The sequence below is a fragment of the Clytia hemisphaerica genome, unplaced genomic scaffold (assembly GCF_902728285.1).
Source record: "Clytia hemisphaerica strain Z4C2 unplaced genomic scaffold, Clytia hemisphaerica genome assembly, whole genome shotgun sequence".
Classification (NCBI taxonomy): Eukaryota; Metazoa; Cnidaria; class Hydrozoa; order Leptothecata; family Clytiidae; genus Clytia; species Clytia hemisphaerica.
In genome coordinates, this window is record NW_027104048.1 from 543,394 (window position 1) to 566,525 (window position 23,132).

At 35.0% G+C, this 23,132-nt stretch overlaps 3 protein-coding genes across 3 annotated transcripts; all 3 read right to left on the reverse strand.

Annotated features, from left to right (window-relative positions):
• Positions 1–8,440: 8,440 nt before the first annotated feature.
• On the reverse strand, positions 8,441–10,581 carry LOC136811897 (uncharacterized). The gene is made up of 5 exons (XM_067068520.1): positions 10,509–10,581; positions 10,033–10,287; positions 9,440–9,780; positions 8,844–9,203; positions 8,441–8,473 (listed from the first exon to the last, which is right to left on the reverse strand). Exons 1-5 carry the CDS (start codon positions 10,579–10,581, stop codon positions 8,441–8,443), a joined length of 1,062 nt encoding a protein of 353 aa, XP_066924621.1.
• A 58-nt stretch (positions 10,582–10,639) lies between these two features.
• On the reverse strand, positions 10,640–11,797 carry LOC136811910 (uncharacterized). The gene is made up of 2 exons (XM_067068529.1): positions 11,344–11,797; positions 10,640–10,843 (listed from the first exon to the last, which is right to left on the reverse strand). Exons 1-2 carry the CDS (start codon positions 11,684–11,686, stop codon positions 10,647–10,649), a joined length of 540 nt encoding a protein of 179 aa, XP_066924630.1. The 5' UTR covers positions 11,687–11,797; the 3' UTR covers positions 10,640–10,646.
• Positions 11,798–19,185: 7,388 nt separating this feature from the next.
• On the reverse strand, positions 19,186–20,406 carry LOC136811899 (uncharacterized). Its single transcript, XM_067068521.1, has one exon. The coding sequence runs from the start codon at positions 20,404–20,406 to the stop codon at positions 19,186–19,188; it is 1,221 nt and encodes a 406-aa protein (XP_066924622.1).
• Positions 20,407–23,132: the final 2,726 nt, after the last annotated feature.

The window sequence follows — 23,132 nt, forward strand, 5'->3', positions numbered from 1 at the left end:
TGGATACTGATCTTATTGTATCTCACAACAGAGGTGTATCACTGTTGAACTTGGAGACAAATTTGATCAATCAAATTCTTGTGGATCAAAGTCCTAAATGTATCGTTTCATACAAAGATGGTTTTCTGTTCCCTTCTAAAACTTGCTTGTATTATTGGAACAAAAGTGGTCTTGAAATCTTTGCTGGAAAAAAAGACACAGAAGGAAGCCGGGATGGTACTACCACGTACTGCAGGTTTTACGAATGCACTGGGATTGCTGTCGAATTTGATCACGTCATTTACTGTGCTGACAAGCGTGTTGGGTCAATCAAAATGTTGACAACCTTAAAACAGACTGCACAGTTTCTAAGGGGCTTGGGAAAAATTGCCGATGCATTTTCCGTTTCAAACTTACTCCTTAAAGTCACTAGAACAGGCAATATCATTGGTTACGAGCTGTGATGAAATGATTTCTACAAACATCGAATCTATTCGGTCTGTAGTCAACCATCAAAAAAACCTTAATGGTCCAGAAAGAAGTATTTCAGCAGCAACAACAGATCTTGCTGTGGGGATTGAAGAAATTGAAGGAGAATGTTGAAACATACCAGTATCAAAGAACCAATCTATTAAGTTGTATGACATTGGCTGTTGAAAATTTGCATTCCACCGTCAACAAGAAACAAGGAACACAAACCATGGTACAATATGCACAATCATTTTATTCGTCTATCAAAGAATCTATCAAGGCTATTTCAAACTGGAGCACTCACTATTTTACAAGCAGGGAAAGATGGTATCCTGTTTCCGAAACAGCAGTGAAATTGGAAGATATAACATTTCCAAAACGAGGAAATAATACCAAAACAAAATTATCTCGAGATCAAAAGCAAGAAATGAGAGAGTGGGCATCAATTAATGGTGCAGTCGTAAGACAGCGGAGTGGAAGGCAAGAAACAACGATGGCTCGAGCAGGCACTCTACCCGAGAATGCATATTACGAAGAACTCACTCCCAATTCTGAAACAGTTAAAAGAACTACTAAAAATACAAGAGATGATACAAACGAACAAGTACAAGCAGATGACCGAGATGAAATCCCAGAATATGAATCCGAAAGTGATAATGATGACAATGAAACAATTGTGAATGGCGATTCAAATCATATTGATTCGATTTCAAGTGATGCAACCTTTTTACTTGGACGATCTTCTCGATACGGCAGAAGTATTACGTTTAATAAAAAATATATTGCTTAGGTTTACAAATTGTATTTTTTCATTTTGCATTTATGTATTTCGAACAAAGCACTGTAAACTAAACAAAAATTATTACAAGGTCACCATCGAGTTTACATTGCCTTTGTTTTGATACTCTTTTGATAGTAACCGAAGTAACAAGTTTGGTGTTAGTTATACTCCCGTTATATCTAGCCATATCAAAAAAAGGTTGGCGTGATCGTGATTTAAAGAAAATTTTTGCGTGATAACGTGATTCGGATTTTTTTTTTGCGTGATTGCGTGATTTGAGAGGTGACTGGGGGGGGGGCCTCATATTAAGATTTGCTCGAGTATTAAAGCGAGCAATCAACTAGCTAGTACCTCCTAGCTACTGGTACAGTACAACTTTTTTACAAGAAAAACAAGACAAATCAATATGAAATAGTTGGTGACTGGAAATAAAATTTCCAAAAAATCAATGGTGTTGAATCATGCTGGCGGATGATTATGATCTTCATGCAAGTTTTTACTACCATTGTTTACATTTTGTATTGACGTTATTCAACATTGTGCCATGATGCCAACATGATGCATGAAACACCATGAAACTTATTGGACTTTTATATGATTATGACAATCTGATTATCATATCAGCTTTGGGTAGAATTTTATCACAGATGTATATATGTATTTGTATGAAATACTTATTGATATACAGTTAAACAAAATTGATATATGGCAAAAACAAAACAGAGCAATTGTTGGATTGGTCAGGTCACACTATAAAAGTCAAACTTTCGAGTCAATATCATATCCAATCAAACAGAATGGACAATCAAATTGAATTGCAAATTTCCTGAAGAAACTCTATATAGATTTGATTGCACTTTTGGTATCATTTGAAGGGTCTAAAGGTCCAGGCAAATGGAATGCTTAAAAACGACCAAAGATATTTGAGATATGTGACCTTCCAGGCTTCCATGTAGCGATTCGTTCGATTACCGATAACTTTACAGATTTTACTGATAACAGTCATTGTTTACCAATATCTAGATTGGTTTAGGCCACAATTACAAATAACTTGTGTTTGTTGTCCGACCGACTGATAATTTCTCTTAATTTTCCGATTATTTTGAGTCAGGAAGTCGCAAAATTGTCTGAATTTGTTAACAATTCCATCCTTCGCTTCACCTGCCATCTTTACTTCAATCGCACATTTCATTGTTTTATGGGAAAATTCTTTTTCAAAATATAACGGAGATATTGAGGTCAGGAAAATAGCCTATTCGTTGGTGCATGTCGATCTAGGTGGGTGTCTTCTCCCCTGAATATTTTTTTCTTGAGAAGTTGTTCTTCAAATTAGTTTTCAACGTTGGCTCGGTTCAAATTTTTTTCATCTATGGCTCAAAATTTTGGTAATGTTACCTTAAAGGAAGAAATTTTGGCAGGATTTAATTTGGCGGATGGCCGAAAAAGTCTTTTAGATGGAATTTAATTTGTCGGATGGACGAAAGAACTAAATTTGGCGGGAATTTGATTTGGCGTTTGCAGAAAATTTATCCTTAAAATGGCATAAGAACAGCAAAAAAAAAGCAAAAACACCTTAAAAGAGATCATATTTTCTAAAAGTTTAATTTGGCGGGAACTTAATTTAGCGGATTCTGGCCAAATCCGCCAAATTTTCTTTCCGCCAAAATTTCTTCCTTTAAGGTAATTTCATTAAAAAGCGCCAGTTTATTTTTTCATGAATCCTATTAGAAGTTTTGTGACGCATTTTTTTGCTTCCGAGTCAAGTAACCGATATAGTGCAATGGCAGCATTAATCTTTGATACGCATTTCAGTGGGATGCTAATGTGACTAACTGTTTGTGGGAAATCTTTTGACTACCTCTCTTAATATACTATTAATTGAAATCTTAAACAAAATTAGAATGCCATACCTTTTTGTGAATTTTGTCCAAATTGTCAACATTGAAATTTCTCAGTAAATATGAGATCATCGTCTAGTAAATGTTGGCTATTTTCAACAATTAAAACAATATGATTAAGACCCGGGGGGAAGGGGTACTTAGGCAAAAATGGATGATGGGTATGTGCGGACAGTAAGGGTCGGTTTTTTCACCTTTTAAAGTCTCTCTAAGGGTCGGAAAATTCAGGATTTCTAGGAAATTTTTTGATTTCCAGAGAAAAAATTGTAATAAATTCGTTCTAAGGGTATGACTTTTTTTCAAAAATGGAGGTCCCGTCCGCACATACCCCTCATTCGCCAACCCTGGTACTCCCCCCGGATTAAGATTTAATGAAAAATTAAAGGATTGTTTATTATGGTGCGTTTCGTAACTTTAATTCAATTTTTATAATTTTTTGAAGCTTAATTTATGCAGCTGTATATATGTAGTATTATTTTTTTTCGAAATAATTGAATCCCTTTTATAAGTGCCTTATTAATTAGCTCAAATTTAAAACCTTTGTATATGTATGGTACTGTAGTTGTAACAGTAAAAATAGTACAAAAAGCGTCCAATATCAGATTCAGACATAAAGAAAATGTACCTCACAATTACGTAAATTAAACACAACACAGGCAGATAAAAAATTTTCAAGCGTATTTCACAGAAGCGTAAACAACATAGAATAAGAAGACATCGCTGGGCCTTCACGCCGCTAAGGCGTCTTGTATATATAAAGATGTGAATCGTGAGTGATATATTTTTGTATCAAAATCTTTTTTGTTTTTTATCGTGTTATATTCATTTTCAAATTCCGAGGCTGTGTATAGAAAAAGGATCAAAGGTCCTCCGATAATCGTGAAAGCCCTCTCTCCATGTCATGCCTTTCATCCAAATCCCATTTAGATGGATTACTTTATTTTCATTCTCCAAGGCTCTATAGTGTTTAAGCAGGAATTTAGTTTAGAGGAAGCTTAAAAGCCAAAAAGATTTGTGAAACCACCATAATTTATTTTTGTTAAATACTTCGCTCTTTAATTTAAATTCAGGAAGACAGCCAGAGCAGAACCAGCAAATCAATATGGAACAGATCAGATATTAAAATAGTGTATTTTAGTAGTTTTGTAATTATTTCAGAAATTAAGTTGTTCATAATATGAGTCGTTCAAATATGGCATAGATGCAGTAACTATCCGACACTCGATGCATAAATTTTCTTCCGACGCGCTAAAATCCCTGAGGGTCGGAAAGATTTTGTTATTGGCCATTTTTCCGAAAATTCTTACTCTTAGAATTAAGCTGAAGACGAGGTTTTAGTTTTTGGGAATGTTAAAATGATCAAATTTACGGTTTTTCTGTATTTAAAATCTTCTAACTTCAGTAACTTTAACTTTGCACTCACCTGAAACAACCGTCTATAACTTTTAAAATAGTAAAGCCTAGAAACTTTGTAAATTTCCTAATATTTATTCAGCTTTAAATAAATTTAATTTTGACACCTACAAAATTTCAACCTTTTACCCTCTGAAGGATCAAAATTTGGTCAAATTTGTCCCGAGGGTAGTAAAATTCACAAGATTTTCCTTGGTTTTCTCTTTTTTAGTCCCGGTAAGGGTCCAAAGTTCGAAAGTCGGGCGGCACCCCCCCGTCAGCTCGCAACCCTATTACACCCCCCCCCCCGGGGACTGGATGCGAGTTTGTACTTTCGTGCTTTTTCACTTAGTTTAATGAATATTTGAAGGAATCTATCGATTTGATCCATTCATCATATTTTGAACATAATATTTCTGCGATACATAGGGCGTTTTCATGTTTTGAATTTGAGCAACCAGGATGCAAAAGAAATTTTTTTTCAACGGAAGAGTATCGGAATTCTTTAAGAAATTCGAGAACAATTTCCTTTTGTTGTGTAAATTCCATGTTCATTTCACTGAAGGTACTTTATCGGGGAAAAATGTCCGGGGGGCAGGAGGGACGAAAATATGTATAGGTTGGTTGAGACGAAATTTCTCCCTGTCTAAAAAATTCCACGACATCTCTAGCTTTCTCAATATATTTTTCTGTAACTAAAACTTATGTCCGATTTTTTAATTCCCTACCAAAATATTTTCCCCCGAATTTTTTATCCAACAAAAGCTGATTAATCACTTTCTTTTCAAAATAATTTCTCAATATGACCAGCCGGGTCCACAGCTCACCGCTAGATTTGTTAAAATTTTCGTCCCCTGTTGGGATTTCAATAGGAATTTTAAGAAATTTGAGAATTCGCAATTTTTCTGACTCTCAGGGCGACTGTGATTGGATTTTTTTCAACCCTTTACAGTTAGTTTCAGGGACTTCCGAGCTAAAAAAGGCACCCTTAATGGCGGCACATAACGTACCTTATCTAGGGAAAAAATGTCGGAGTTTTATTTAGTCGGGTTTTTTTTTCGTCAGGGAAAAATTTCGTCACCTAGAGACATTTTCGTCACTTTCCCCGACCAAAATTTCAAATTCGTTACTTTTCCCCGACGAAATTTACAATTTAGTCACTTTCACCCAACTAAATTGTCCAAATGAAATGGTTTCCTTCACTAGCTCGACAAAAGATCTTGAAATTCGAAATTAGAAGATGTTGTCAATTTTCGCCTACATTCAGTCATTTTTATGCCACTTTATAGGATTTATCGTTCTATCAGCTCCCAAATTCACTAAACATTTATACAAGACAGGGTCTACCTTTCAAACTCCAGCCAGCAGGACGCCCCTGTCGGCCGTCAGAGTCAGTGCCAAGCCCCCTGGGCAAAATCACTATCGATCGTGGGTAGACTATCACGCCACTTGATTAATTAACGTACTAGATTCTTAGTCTATATCGTGGGAAAGTTTTGAGTAAAATGAAACAATTGAAACGTCGAAATAATTCGAAATTAATAAAATTCGATCAACCATCAAAAGAGACTATTTTTATAAGAACAGACAGTTTTTTAAGGAAAAATTTCGAAAATTGATCATGAAGGCTAAAATCATATATTGTAATTACGTATGCAGTACAAAAATTTATGAAGTGACAGAAGTGATCGAATGGAATGAAAAGATACAAAGTTTGGAATAAAAGCAAAAGTTCCGCGAAACTTTCTTATGTTTTATTGTGTTCTTACAAAAAATATACTAAAAGTATTCATTGTTCAAGCAATCTTTTGAGAAGAGAAAAAGTCTGGCGCCATTACGTCAAATCTAAAAGAGTTTTTATGTTGTCTCGCATCTTCCATCAGTTTTATTTGATGTATAGACACATAGAAGACAACATCTCTTGGACATTTTGAATCCAAAAAAAAAAGGTATGCGATATTTTAAGTGTTTTTGATGCAACTTTCCAATCAATGGCCCTTTTTTCCTTTTTTAAACTTTTCTTTTCTCTTTTTTCAAGTTGACTAGATCAAAAATTTTCACCTGCCTGATTTTTTGGCTTTTATTTCGATTTCATGCCTAGTGAAAAGACCAACTTTGTGAATTTCTTTTCTGTTGGGCCAGGGAGAAATTCTGTTCTAATAACACCAAAATGAGGATTGCATGTTCAGAATGCAAAAATGGGCGTTAAAAAAGGAAATCATAGATTTTCATATTTGAATAAAAAATGGACAAACAGTTAAGTTTGAGTTCCATCTGTTGATCGTGAATTTTTCTTAAGATATTTACTTCCTCAAGCTATATACTGAAGATGAACAAATGAAATGAAATATTATAACTAACACGTTTTTTTATAAATATAAAGTATGAACATTCGAAGTCATGTATAATTTAATTTGTACTTTGGACTTTTCACATTCAAGTTTTAAAGATGGTTTGAAAGAAATATGATGATACCCCTTAAGGTCCTTAAGAGTTTGAGAAAGAGGGGGATTTCTTGACTCTCGTAAAAATGCGTACGTCTAATCTCAAATTATTAATCACGTCAGTAGTAGAATGTCGATTTTCATTGTACGAATTAAAAGCTCAATGTAAATGTAAAAAGTCAATGTAAAATAAGTAAGAACTCCTGAGTTTGGTAATAAAATGATAAAATTGGAGATAAAAGTTATGTCATACACTCTTACTGTTTTATGAACATAGCGTTTACAAGCATACTTTGGCTCAAATTCAGCAAAAAAAAGCATAATGCTAAGCATATCTCCAAGCTAAAATGCAAAAGAATTGTGCATCTTTTCTAAAACGCTGACCTTTTTAGGGTTACTTTTAAAACTGTTTGAGCTTTCTTGGACCAAAGATTTACACCTGCGGTGCCAAATTTCAAAGAAAACTTTCATTCTTTGAGCTGAATCAATGTTCCAACTTAAAAAGTTTAAAAATACAAAATTTTCTTGAACCTAGAGAAAATCAACAAATCGAAGTCAAATAAAAAAATATATAAAAGAGTGCAATGATTCAAGAATTAATGTGTTCCTCCAACCATACGAATTCTAACTCGGGTTTGATCGTAAGAAGCCAAATTTTTTTATCGTCGTTTGCGTAGACTATTGGTTCTCAAACATTTTTTGGTAAAGTTAGAGAATCGCCCAATGACGTGCCGTTTTGAAGTCCGTATTTCAATCCTAGAAAAAAAATTAATTTTTCATATCAAGCGTATTACTCCCTCTTTCAAATTGACTTCTTTGAAACTAAAATTCTAAAAACAATTTCAATATAATTTATAATTTCTTTTTCCAAACTGAGTGAGACAATGCTCATGAAACGAATTTTATAAACTTGTTCCTAATAAAAATGCGTATTGTCAACTATTTACCTGTGTTTTGATCTGTAAACAATTGAAACATTTTGATGTGAAGGACGAAAGTGTCTGTACCTTCGATGTCAACTCTCAAAATTCTCTCGACTCTACAGAAGTTAGCATCATTGAATTGGCAATAGCTACCCACGGATATCGAGTATTCTTCTAAGAACTCGTTGACTTGGTTAAACTTTTTGATGAAGGTGGCACTTTCAATCTTTTCTGCTGGCTTTAGAAGAGTGTTGATGGCGGATTTTTCAGCATCATTTAACAACGTAGGTTTGTCTCTCTTTCTTGATTGATTGCTTGGTTCGAACTCTCCACTAGCAAGAAGTGTCTTTTGGCAGACGGTATTTCTAGCATCGAACGCATTTGGAAATTTATTTGTGATTTCACAAAAAACCACCCAATCAAATAGCTATAATGAAAAATAAAATTTTTCCATTTTTTTCACAGAATTTTGTAAACGTAGAAAATTAACGTCATTGAAAAATTGTGTTTTGTCATCTAATGTCATCAAAATAAGGTGTGCTTTTTCTCTCTTTATTTTTTCTCCACTAGGTACTTTCGAATACACTTTAATAAATTAGATACATAAAATTCTTTAAGCAACTTAGCTGGTAAGGGTCGAGCCCTGAAAATCCCCCAACAACTAATCAACTGTGACATAATAACCTAGTCTAACCAATTAAACCCAAAAGGTGACGTTTTGCCATTATTTGGCATTAAAATCTGTGATTGAGCTCTTTTGGATACCAAAAAGGCATTTTTAGTGAGAATGAGGTAAAATTTTGCAATTCAAAAAGTGTTTTTGGCTCAAAATCCATAAAGCAACTTTTGGGCTAAACTCCTGAGAATCCTTAGCAACTCCAGCACTGAGCCAAAAAATGGGTTTGCTAGTAAAAGATGTGTGTACCACGCCTCCAAAAATTGATTTCAATATTACCTGGTAGGTTTCCATAACACATCTTTCCATGTGGTTCTTATTGTTGCACCTTCTGGTTATCCAAGAGTTGAAACGTTCTAAGCAGTACATCCACGTAGCGTACAAGGGTCCAAACTTTTTCATATTTTCGACGAAATGGTGACATATGTGTGTCGTGATATTCAATAAGATGGAGGGGAAGTCGCGTTCTAGGAGTGAAAGTGATGTATGCATGTGTTTTTCGAGTTTTTCAAGTTGTGTACTGGTGAACTTCTTGTGAAACAAATGCGTCAAAACGGCAAAAAAGTACGTCAGTGTTCTTTGTTGCTTTTCTGGAAGGCAGCCACGCAGAGCATACGTCCAGAGATTCTCAACGGTGTACTAGAATATATAATTTGGATAACCATCCTTTATACATGGTGAATGAATAGTTTGACTCGAGTACAAATTGAGTATGAAGACCTTTCACTTGGAAAGTAAAAATTTTAAATCTTCGCTTTTGAAATTGTAAAGGTAAGGCAAAGGGTATCATAAGTTCTAGTCGATGCATGATAAACTTTAATAAGGAGTTTAAATCCAAGAATATTCTTGAAATTCAAAAAATAATCAAGTCTCACCTCTTGCCATCCATGATGATTCTTTAAAACATCACATGTTTTGGTAAAAACATCACCCTTGAATCCAGTACAATCTGGAGTGAAGATCACTTTACGGATGCGTTCGTTTGCCAACTTGATATCCTCAGCCGTTAAAGTGTAGGTCATGTTCTCATCATAATCAACATTGGTGTGATTTTGTTCCTCAGCCCTTTTTACCTTTTCCAGAGGAAACTTATTTGGTTTTTGCTGGGATAACCAGTGAATAATGCATGATGTGACACGCTTAACTGTGTGCATCCCGTCTGGTTGGTAGTCCTCACTAAACCCGTGGTACGGCAGCTGCATAAGGACATAGTTTCCTTTAAAAGAAATATTGTAAGGTTTAAAGAACGTTCTATAGTTTAGATACCTTCAGGGAACAAATATAGATCTCGAAAAAATTTGCACACTAAATAATCCCAACACTCGTGAAAGATAATGCGGATTAGATGCGTTGAATAGCGAGGATAATTTTGAAAGAGAATTTACCTCATTCTGGTATTACCTCACTTATAACAGCTTCGGTTTCAGGAAAAGTTCCAAAATGTTCTGGAAAATGTCTTTAAAATTACCTTTAATTCCGTGTTCTTTAGCAAATTTTTCCTTTTGACTCTTGTTAGGTTTTTCATCGTATTGCTTTCTTAATACGACTTGGCTTTCCCTCGTATGAGCTGCTGGCCGTTCAGCTGTTTCGTTACCATGAGAGTAAAGAGTAGACGTTCTCAGTGGGTGATCTTGTTCGAGGAATTTGCGTGATCCGGGATAGATCGTCTTGTTGCACACGCGTTGTCCTTTGTTTTGGCACCAAGGGCATGCACTAATGCCACCTAAAAGTTTATTTGAAATGTTCAATTGTATTTTATTGTAAATTGATATGCGATAATTATAAATGTCGGTAGTACGTACATATACATAAAATTTTCTGAGCAAACTGACGATCTAGAAATTGTTACACCGTAGTGCTAGGGTCCCTTTTGATTTAAAGGACCAATTACCCAGAAGTTGTTCAACTCCGGTTTTTTATCAACTTTATTATAGTATATCATACCTTGACCTTGTGTGTGCATGACTTTTGCGATAGCCGGGAAATCAAACACGTACTGTAGCAGCTTGACTTTCATTTCTTTCCATTCTCGATTATATACATGGAACACTCGGCAAGCTCTTTCATCTCGTCAACAAACACCTACAGATAAGGCTCTAAGTTTTTTGGTTCCTTTGTTCCATTCCCTGGTGCGATACCAAGGAGCTGAATACCAGCAAAAGACTTTCTGAACTTTGGTGGCCAGTTTAAGATTTGAAGCATAAGTGGCCACATTGAATAGCTACGGTTATTTGACTTCAAAGGGTTTACGCCATCAGTGCAAAATGAAGTAGCAATACCTAGAAAACAAATCGTATTTTTTCTTAATACACTACACGTTTTTAATAAGAATAAAGAATGCAACCATCAGCATAAATCTTATAGAAATCCAAATTGATTTGTTTTTTTTTCTGTATAAAATTCATCCACGGGGAAAACCTTAAAAAATATAAGCAATCTGATTTGCTAAAAGCGTGTACATAAATGCTGTATTTCATATTTTCAACTCGTGGTTTGTTTATTGATAAAAATGAGTTATTAACTCACAAAATTAAATTTTTGTGAGTTATTATTTAAAATCACTCGCGGATTGACGTCACAACACATAGCTCATGGATATAATAACTCACAAAAGTAACTCACATGAATTATGGATCCTATTTGCTTTTGAAATACGTTTTACTATCTTTCATACTAAGTTCTTTTAAATACAGGAATACGAAAACAATTTTAGAAATTGTTTATTTCCTGTTTATTCTGAAATTTGATTCTAAGGACTTATAAATCAATTATTCCTTACCAATCTTTCCATGGAGCATGCCATCTTGAGAATGCCATTCTTTCCACTTGATGGTATCATGAATGTCTTTAATCCATTCATCGTCTGTTCCGCGACATTCTTCCGGCTTTTCCAGGATGTTAGATCCAGCGATTCTTGCCAGTCTTGGTCCAAGTGGAAAGTATGTGAATGTTCTTCTTGGTTTTCCATCCTCGTACCTTTTCTCTTCACAAACAGGGCATTCTTGAGAGAAGCTGTACTCGTTCCGAAATATGACACAGTCATTGACACATACATCATACTTCTCTAAGGGCACAAGAAATGGTTTCAAAAGAGAACGAGCTTCCATAAACGAACCAGGCATGTTGTTTGGTTGTGGTAGAAAAAGCTCTTTATCGTTTCGTAATTCTTCATCTAGCTGTTCCTTTGAGGAAAACGGATGAGAAACGAAGGTTCTAATCTTGACAAAAAGAGCTTCAAGTACACTTCTTTTCGATCCAGTGTACATTGGTGTTGTAGCAACTGTGCTTGTTTTGTAGAGGGATTCATCGTATTGAATTTTTCGTGAGTATTCAGTGGTGTTTTCTAATGCTCGTCTTTTTGAATCAATGAGCAGCTTTGCGTCTTCCTCACTGTGTCTTCTTAAAGTTCGTTTTGTCAAAAGCCTTCCAGTACAACCAGCGTAATCGCAGTAGCATGGCTGGAGATCTAAAGATACAAATTCATCCATGTTAATATTATCTATGTTAAGAATCACTCGTTTTAGTCCTAGTATACTCTCTACAAACCAGACAAAACTTTAGATAAGTCCTGTACTGGTGGGAAGATTTTTTGAATAGCCATAACCCAGGGAGGGAGTATTTAGAGAAATCGGTTATGGGAATGTGCCGCTAGACAGGGTACCTTTTTTACCCTAGAGTCCCTTTCGGGATGCCGCTTTTCTCCTAAAGTCACATTCAAGGTTTAAAGAGTTCAAAGATCAGGCTCGGGGATTTGTGTATTTTCAAAGGAAAATAATTTTTTTTCATTGTAGTAAGGTAGACCTTATTGGGAAAAAGTAAGTAAAAACTTTTGCCATTTTCAGTCACATTCAGAGTCCCTTTTTTGCAACTTTATAGTCCGGCGCAGGATACGTTTTTTTAACTACATCGGCACAACCTCGTCGGTTTACAATGGTAGTACCCCGTCTTGAAAAAAACGGGTATTTGACTTCAATATAGAATTTCATCAATACAAAAATTTATTTTAAATAGTAAAGTGTTAGCAGAGTAGCAAGCACTTCAAAGCATAGTTAAATGAAGAACGAAAAAAAGGCAACAGAATAATATTGTGTATTTTTAAGGGAAAATGATTTTTTTTATTGTAGTAAGGTAGACCTTTGTAAGGAAAAATAATTCTAAGAAGAAAAATTCCAGAAAAAATGATAAGGAAAAATAAGTCTGTTTCTTCTTGTATTTTTCAAGGAAAATTTTTAAAACCTTTTAAAGAAAAGATGATTTTTTTGTTTATCGAATCACGTCCAAAGAAAGGATAGAGTTTTTTATATTTTAAGAAAAGGCATATGATGATGATTGTATATTTTCTATTTGGTGACGCCATCAGAAATGTTATGACGTCATCTTAAAAACAGCACCTGTCGGCAGACTGTTTAAAATGTCAATTGAATGTATACAAAAAAATAATATTTAGACCTACTTGGAGGTCCTACAAAATAACATGTTTTTGTTCACAGACAAACCTGTTATTACCAACTTTTAACGGAATCACAGTGAATCATAGAAATTTTTAGAATTTTGGTACAAAGGTGCAAAATGGTGGTAGCCAAAATGTGGTGGAGCCCGATTTCCGAAAAAAAATGCCCCAATATGTTTTTTTCCCCAGAATATTCAGAATATTACTTTTTTGTACAGATACGTAGAATAGCGTTGTCCAAAATATGAATGAGCTCATTTTTCGAAAAAGGAAAATATGAAATATATTAATGGAAGTATCGAAAGTGCCAAGTATTTTTCTAAATTTTGAAATTTGAAAAAATGAGAAATTTGAGAGCTTTTTATGATTTTGAAATTTTGAAGGTATTAAAAATGTCCAGACTCTAATCTTTGTATTAAAAGTTTATATAAAGTTTTATAAACAGGTAGGTCCGTAAAAGCATCGCTTGTTGGTTCTATTTTGAAAATTCTCCGGATTCGCTTTAAGCGTACACTAATCTTTGTTTTGCCTTTCCTTTTTCAATGAACGCTCCTATTCTAACATATTATATACCAGTGGATACCCCTTAAAATCTACAAAGTTGGGTTTTGGGCTCTCTTAACCACCAAACTTGATAATATTGTATAATTCACTTTTTTACAATCTAATATAGTTACTTTCGTAAAATACCTAATTTCAAGAATTTTAATTATCGTATTATTAACCCTTTTAAGTGCCAATGTCGTATATATCAGACATGGCCTATGTAGGAGGGCCGCCCTCCTACAATGCCCAGTTTGAGTTAGAAATCGTCATTTTTGGTCTAACTTTAGCTAAAAAGTCAAAAAAATGCAAAAATTTGACAAAAATCCACCTTTAAAATTTTGACAGTTTTTCCCCCGTTTTTTGACCATTTTTGGTCAACGAGTGAGTCGAGAACCTTGAAATTTAGCCCTGATTTACTTGATTCTGTCCTCCAGCGAATTAATTTGAAGTTTTACCACTGGGCACCTTTCTATCATTAAGTTAATTTCCCATTTAACTTCTGGACTCACCCAAACTCTCCAAATCCAATAAAAACAACACTGGCTTTGTAGAGTAGAGCTTATTTCGAAATTTGTCAAGATTTCTTCTCGTGTACTCTCGGTGCCTAATAACCGGGGGTTTTGCTAATCAATTCCACCCAGGACATTCTAATTCCAACCCCACCCGCTTATTGTTTTTTGGGAATTTCTTTTTGAAAGTTCCCTCTTTTGTCTTAATTCTGCTGTATAATAATAAGCCTCTTTTTCGAAAATTTCCCACCCAGGACATTTTTATTCAAACCCCCCCCCCACCTCGCTTATTAACACCCCTGTCTCAGTGCCCCGGTGGAACCTTTTCCCACAGTGGGGATGAAAATTTCTATCGAGATCCCAATGGGGATAGAAAGTCTATTGTTTCCAGCTCAAAAATTCCAGTGGGGATGGTTTTGGAGTCCAATTTTTTCCATTCAATTTTCAATGGGGATATAATCATAGGGCAATTTCCCAGTGGGGTTGAAAATGTAGGGTGTTTTTTTCACTGGGGACGAATTTTTGGCCTTTTTTTCACCGGGGCGGGGGGTACACCAGGTCTGTGACACAAGGGTGTTTATTATGTTTTGAAAATTTTTCCAACCCCCCTGCTTATTCCAAACCCCCCGGCTATTAGGTACCCGAGAGTAATGAAACGAGAATTTTTCATCATTTGTTGTGATATTTTTTGGAAAAAACAAAAGTGAAGACGTCACATGAGAATCAGCTAAATGTTCAAAATTGTTCACACTATTCTTTTTTGAGATATAATAGCATATTTGATTTTGTCAAGTGGCGTTCAACAGCTATGTCCACACTCAAGTCAAAGAAGCTCTCAATACTTATAGTGACAGTTCTTTGTCGGACTTTACTTGTGGTTGCCAACCTAGCAGACCTTGGCCGCCAAGGCGAAACGGCGAAGATCGAGAATTTTCGAGGAAAAAAGTATACTATAATAAAAGTATAATGAGATAATTTTCATAAAATCGTTGCTTTTCATGATACACACTTTACCTTAAGTGTCCCAAATTTTGCGCGGATTAATTTCGCTATTTCACGAATTTCGGCCATTTTTGCGAAAAACCCAAAATCAGGATTTTGCCAAAAGCCCTAGGAAAGTGTAAGAATTAGTTGAAAAAGGCTGACAAGCGAAATTTTTTCACGCGAATATTTAGGGTCTTCAATTCGCGAAAAAAGCCCATACGAAAGTTAATCCACCTCATCCCCTAAAGGGTGTTTCACAAAAAGTATACTTAAAAAAGTAAACTCACTGACCCTACTGTTCGAAAAAACTAGAAACTTCTTCGACTTAAATTTTGGATTAATGAAAGACACATTTATTCAGTCTTTATTACGGTGTAAAATGAGTCTTTGGATTAGAATTATGAAGCTGCACACCAGGTTTGCGATTAGAAAAGTCAAAATATAAATTTTTCAGAGCAAAAAGAGCGCAATTAAATTTTGATTGACAGCTATCTTTTTTTGTCATTTTGATGAAATTTTCAAACCTATGCATCAGTCTTGTTAAATGAAAGGCTGTTTGAATGTAATTTTTCAGCTTTGAAAACCAAGCTGAATAAATAGTTCAGTTTCTTTCTAAAAATTGTCTCACTTTTTTCAGTACACTTTTTTGTGAGACACCCTGTAGCTGTACGACCCTGTATCATAGACAAATTTTACCATGAATTACATACCTTTTGACTTTGAACTTTCATTCATTTCTGGTGAAAAGGTTTGTTTTCCACTTCATTTTTGATTAAAACCAGCATTCTGAGGGTTTCACGTTTTAAAATAACAGCCTCGACTTCAAAAAGGGTATCCGTCGGTCACCCGTTGGTAGTGCGTCGGTCGTCGGTCACCCGTTGGTGGTGCGTCGGTTACCCGTTGGCTTTGTGTTGGTCAATCGACGGGTTACGTTCGAATATCACTTTTATCACTACCATTTCCTGTCCTAATGACGCATTCGTTTGATTCGAATCATGGTTTATAATTACCAGTCAGTTCAATCAAGTTCGGTCTTTTTGGTTTTACATTTTTACTGGAGTCACTTGTCAATTTTATCAGCAAAACTTTTTAATAAAATGGCCAACAACATTAACGAGTCATCGCCGGTAGATTACATTCAAAAAGTGAATGATTGCGTCAATGATAGGCAGTTTATAGATATGCTAGTATCTCATAATTGGCTTAATAACGGCAGGATACATCCGTTATATGATCCAGTAGTTTTGATTTTTTTAAAAGAGTATTTTGTTGCCAATGAATTAAAAAAGCAACAAAACCAAATGCAAGTCCAATTTGACCAACCATCAACCACCAACCAGACTTATGATGAGAAACGATTTTTTAAAAGAGGTACTGGAAGCCATAGAAAATTAATGGTAAGTGACGTTTAAGTTTGTTGATTAGCTATTTATATTTTTAACTTACAAAAATGTCAAATATTCGGGTCGAATACGATTTCTTAAGTTTAAAGATACTTTTAGATTTCGTTGAAACTGTCCTTTTTATTAGTATAATTAAAATTTAAGTAGATATGCAAACTAAATATTATAACTCTAAAAAAACGCCTACAGAAGGTATCGAACTTGGAACTTCAATGGTACAACATATCGTATCTTACCACTACACCACGATTACATTCGAAGTCTTGAAAAACAAAAAGCTTAAATTCGAATTTATTATAACATCGAATTTTTGGAAATGAAACAAAGATTTTTGTTCGAATTGATTTCGATACTTAATAAAAACTTTCTTTTTTCAAAAACTGAGCAATTGCTAGGGTGATACACGTTTTTTATAAGAACATCTAAAGTTTTTGAAGCATTGAGATATGTTCTTAACTTTTTGGATTTGAACCGTACAAATGTTCTGAACATGTACTTATTTTCGCCATTTTTTCGTGTATTTGTGTCCATTTTCCTAAGAAATCGGGTGTTTTAGAGACAGCAAAGCTCTAAAATGTTCTTAACTTGCTCTTAATATGTTGGCGATCGAAGCCTTATGTTCTTATAGTGGGGGGCGTACGATCTGGCAGTATTCGGGATAAGGCCTAATTTATGGCCGGGAAGCGGAAAAACGATAAAAAGTGTTCGGGAAACAGTATTTTGCAAGAGCCACGGTGACGGTAAAACACCTGATTTTTCGTCCGGGATGAGGTAATTCTTATAAAAAACAACGGTATTTCGGTAAAAGCCATACTTAGACGATGTACATAAAATTTTCGGACTATAAAAAAGCTTGTCACAGAAGTCAGCAAAGGTGAAAAAACGCGAAAAACACCCAAAAAACAAGGATCTTACATTTAATAATAAACCTTATTTGAAACGTTAATGCAGATGTGCACGGGGCTTTATAAAGCCCGGTTCCTATGAAAACGCTAGAAAAACGTTTTGTTCGCGGAGAAAGTAGGCTACGTCATATCTCCTTTATTCCACTTAAGCTTCTCTTCGAAGAGAAAAAGTTTTACGTCCGAGCGCAGGAGATATGACCTCAGCCTAGGATAAACCAGACAAAGATTCGAATTTTTGAATGTTTTTTTTTTTGAATTCGATCAGCTTGTCCTGTCACCTCGAAACTTTGGGGTAGGCTGGAGTCTACTGGGGTGTTTCTTTTATTCAATGATTTATCATAGCCCAAAGGGCTAGATTTGCAGCTTTAACCCGCGCTTTAACCTTTATCCAGCAAAAAAAATGAAGCACGATTTTGTGACCTAATTGAATTTCGAGGTGATGGATAGGATCTAGCATTTTCATTGTTCTCGGAGTGCGAGACCAAGAAAATTAGGTGGTAAACGCTATTTCGCATCTCTCAAACCAGTAAAATTGCATGATTTTAGTCAGGTGACTTTGGTAGGAAATCCTACCAAAGCCCAAACAAGGATGAGACAAACAAGAATGAGCTTCACTTTTCGATCCAGGCCGCAAATCTAGCCCTTCCGGCTTTACAGATATCTGTGTTTTTTTTCATTTTTTCACAGTTTTGATTTCTTTGGGCGTGGTCACAAGTTTTAGCCTCAAAACGAGGCTAAACTTTGGGGCAGACTAGAAACTTCTAAAATTGTCTGATTAGGCTGAAATTTTGCAATCGAAACAAAATACAAAAATAGTGATCGACCTCATACACATTCTATTCCATTTTGCCGAATTTTTGACTTCTAGTCCTTAGAATTTTATGGGAAAATTAGCGGGACCGGTATTTTCAAAATATTTGGCCGGGATGGCGGTAATTCGAAACCTCGTACGCCCCCCACCTTATATAGTTCGTTCCTATGATAAAAAAACGTGTAATATGGACTAGATTGATTTCAAGCTTTTTTATTTTATTTCTTTTTAAATCAGATTCTTATGAACGATGAAATCGAAAAACGCGATTTGAGCAAGAAAACGCCAGAAGCCGTCGCAAACCGCATAAGGGATGATGTTGCAACCTCGGTAATCATTTATTTGTCATGCCCTAGTTCAGTAATAAAAGAATCTTTCATACTTGCTTTAAATCATTAACATATCCATTTTCTCAACAGTTTTCGAATGGCATAGTAGAAATGAAGTTGACTGTCTTTGCATTAACCTTGCCCAATTTTTACGTGCAGTAAACTTTAGAACCATCTGAAATAACTCGATAAACTACAATTTAAGTTATATTTTTTCAGCATTTTATGATGTATCTTATTATTTTTTTTAGTTAATCCGAACTTTAAAAATGCAAGACACCGATAATGCGAGGAGGAACATCAAACGTAGATTGTCAAGCCACATTCGAGATAAAAGATATATTACTAATTTAGAGTAAGTATTTACTGGAGCATGTTTGTATAAACTGTGGTTGCTACAACATATTGAATTAAATTGGACAAAGCTTTTCGATTTGAAAAATGTATTATTTTACATACAAAAAGTTTTTCCTGAAGTATTTCTTACAATTTTGTATTTTCGAAGAAAAACCAATACAAAAAAAAGGCTTTTTGCTTTATAAGAATGTTAGGATTGGATTTTGGATTTTGATTAAACTAAGAATATTGTAAAATTTGATGAAAACGCATTATTCTTACAGAAAAACTTGTATGTCGGATCTTTAATGGTTCTTGGGTAACATCTGAATTTAAAATTTTCTCACGTTATGTTTGAAGAAAGATCTCCGATGTAATTCTAATTTTTTTCTTTTGTTTTAGTATCGAAGCCGAAGAAATGGGAGTTTCAAGAGCTGAAATCAAACGTATCAGACAAGCAGAGAAAGACATCGACTCTCCTTTGAAAACTTCTTCTACTAACCTTTCTTCGTCCACTGCTTCTGCCACTCCTACTTCCAGCTCTGTCGTTTCCGCTTCTTCCACTAACCTATCTTTCACTACTCCTGCCACTCCTACTTCCAGCTCTGTCGTTTCCGCTTCTTCCACTAACCTTTCTTTCACTACTCCTGCCACTCCTACTTCCAGCTCTGTCGTTTCCGCTTCTTCCACTAACCTTTCTTTCACTACTCCTGCCACTCCTACTTCCAGCTCTGTCGTTTCCGCTTCTTCCACTAACCTTTCTTTCACTACTCCTGCCACTCCTACTTCCAGCTCTGTCGTTTCCGCTTCTTCCACTAACCATTCTTTCACTACTCCTGCCACTCCTACTTCCAGCTCTGTCGTTTCCGCTTCTTCCACTAACCTTTCTTTCACTACTCCTGCCACTCCTACTTCCAGCTCTGTCGTTTCCGCTTCTTCCACTAACCTTTCTTTCACTACTCCTGCCACACCTACTTCCAGCTCTGTCGTTTCCGCTTCTTCCACTAACCTTTCTTTCACTACTCCTGTCACTCCTACTTCCAGCTTTGTCGTTTCCGCTTCTTCCACTAACCTTTCTTTCACTACTCCTGCCACTCCTACTTCCAGCTCTGTCGTTTCCGCTTCTTCCACTAACCTTTCTTTCACTACTCCTGCCACTCCTACTTCCAGCTCTGTCGTTTCCGCTTCTTCCACTAACCTTTCTTCAACTGTTCCTGCCACTCGAGCCACTGTCACGTCTGCTACAGACTCTCTTCTACTTGTTCCTTTGACCATTTCTTCCACTGCTTCTGCCACTCCTACTTCCAGCTCTGTCGTTTCCGCTTTTTTTACTAACCTTTCTTCAACTGCTCCTGCCACTCGAACCACTGTCACGTCTGTTTCAGACTCTCTTCTGCTTGTTCCTTTAAATACTTCTTCTACTAATCTTTCTTCCACTCCTACTTCTAACTCTGCTGTTTCAGCGTCTCCTACTTCTTTGACTTCTACAACTGTAACCTTACCTACATCTCCTACATCCCCTATCCTTTTTTCCTCTCCAAAGAACACGAATAAGTGGTTCGAAGGCATTAAGGAATACCCACCTTATGATATCAATATTCCAATAATGTAGCGGTGGTATATCGGAAATTGGAGTTTGCTGTTGTTCTGGCCGTGTCAAAAGATAAAAATGGAGAAGATGTGGTCGAATTACGATATTTTAAAGAAGAGGGGGTTCTTGAAGATGCCAAAGACTCCAATAATAACCAAAGACAGCCCAGTATATGTGATACAGAAGGTTACACTGGTGCGTTGCGAAGATGATGTTCTAATCAAAGTTTGTGATTATGAAAAAGTGGTGGAACATTTTACATTTTATAAAAAAAACTATTTGTAAAAGATGATACTGAATTGATAACCATATCTCCTCTATCTTATTCACCTTTTAAACAAATGTGTTATATCCCTTATTTTGATAATGCTTCAAGGCAAATTAAGTTTGGACACCTAATAATTCTTATACCCTCTACGTGAGTGGCAAGGTGAAATACCGACCCTTACCGTCCGCACATACCCATCATCCATTTTTGCCTAGAGGTCGTTACATGTTTTTTTTATAAGCATATAAGCATACGAAGGCCCAGATTTGTAGAATTCCTACGCATAACATAAGCATATATTATGTAAGCCTGGAATATTTTCAAGTTCTCTTTTTTTAATTTCGCATAGCGAAAGTATTACGATAGCCTTTCGCGGTGTCATCGGAAAAAAAATTAGAAAACGAAAGTGCTTGATACGGTGGACGAACTCACTAAATTTAATTTACAAATTACACGCTCGTATAACCACGGACGATTTTCGCGGGTTTTCTTTGGATTACGTCATATATCTTTGTGTTTTTAGCTCCACAGTTTTGATTTTTTCTTTATTTTCTTTATAAGGATGGCGCACAATATGAGCATATTTATTTTTCTTATAAGCATATACTTTATAAGAATCAAATCAATAACTCTTGATAGACGGTGATATAGCTTTCGGTAATTAGTTGTTACAAAGTAAACAAGGAATGGCGCATAATTTGAGCTCATTTATTTTTCTTATAAGCATATACTTTATAAGAATCAAATCAATAACTTTTGATAGACGGTGATATACCTTTCGGAAATTAGCTCTTTCAAAGTAAACAAGCAATGGCACACAACATCAGCATTTTTATTTTTCTTATAAGCATTTACTTTATAAGAATCAAATCAATAACTCTTGATAGACGGTAATATACTTTTCGGTAATTAGTTCTTACAAAGTAAACAAAGGATGGCGCACAATATGAGCATATTTATTTTTCTTATAAGCATATACTTTATAAGAATCAAATCAATAACTCTTGATAGACGGTAATATACTTTCGGTAATTAGTTGTTACAAAGTAAACAAGGAATGGCGCATAATTTGAGCTCATTTATTTTTCTTATAAGCATATACTTTATAAGAATCAAATCAATAACTCTTGATAGACGGTGATATAGCTTTCGGTAATTAGTTGTTACAAAGTGAACAAGGGATGGCGCACATTATGAGCATATTTATTTTTCTTATAAGCATATACTTTATAAGAATCAATTCAATAACTTTTGATAGACGGTGATATACCTTTCGGTAATTAGCTCTTCCAAAGTAAACAAGGGATGGCGCACAACATCAGCATTTTTATTTTTCTTATAAGCATTTACTTTATAAGAATCAAATCAATAACTCTCGATAGACGGTGATATACCTTTCGGTAATTAGTTCTTACAAAGTAAACAAGGGACTGTGCACATTATGAGCATATTTATTTTTCTAATAAGCATTTACTTTATAAGAATCAAATCAATAACTCTCGATAGACGGTAATATACCTTTCCTTCGGTAATTAGTTCTTACAAAGTAAACAAGAGATAGCGCACAATATGAGCATATTCATTTTTCTTATAAGCATATACTTTATAAGAATCAAATCAATAACTCTTGATAGACGGTAATATACTTTCGGTAATTAGTTGTTACAAAGTAAACAAGGAATGGCGCATAATTTGAGCTCATTTATTTTTCTTATAAGCATATACTTTATAAGAATCAAATCAATAACTCTTGATAGACGGTGATATAACTTTCGGTAATTAGTTCTTACAAAGTAAACAAAGGATGGTGCACAATATGAGCATATTTATTTTTCTTATAAGCATATACTTTATAAGAATCAAATCAATAACTCTTGATAGACGGTGATATAGCTTTCGGTAATTAGTTGTTACAAAGTGAACAAGGGATGGCGCACATTATGAGCATATTTATTTTTCTTATAAGCATATACTTTATAAGAATCAAATCAATAACTTTTGATAGACGGTGATATACCTTTCGGTAATTAGCTCTTTCAAAGTAAACAAGGGATGGCGCACAACATCAGCATTTTTATTTTTCTTATAAGCATTTACTTTATAAGAATCAAATCAATAACTCTCGATAGACGGTGATATACCTTTCGGTAATTAGTTCTTACAAAGTAAACAAGGGACTGTGCACATTATGAGCATATCTATTTTTCTAATAAGCATTTACTTTATAAGAATCAAATCAATAACTCTCGATAGACGGTAATATACCTTTCCTTCGGTAATTAGTTCTTACAAAGTAAACAAGAGATAGCGCACAATATGAGCATATTCATTTTTCTTATAAGCATATACTTTATAAGAATCAAATCAATAACTCTTGATAGACGGTAATATACTTTCGGTAATTAGTTGTTACAAAGTAAACAAGGAATGGCGCAT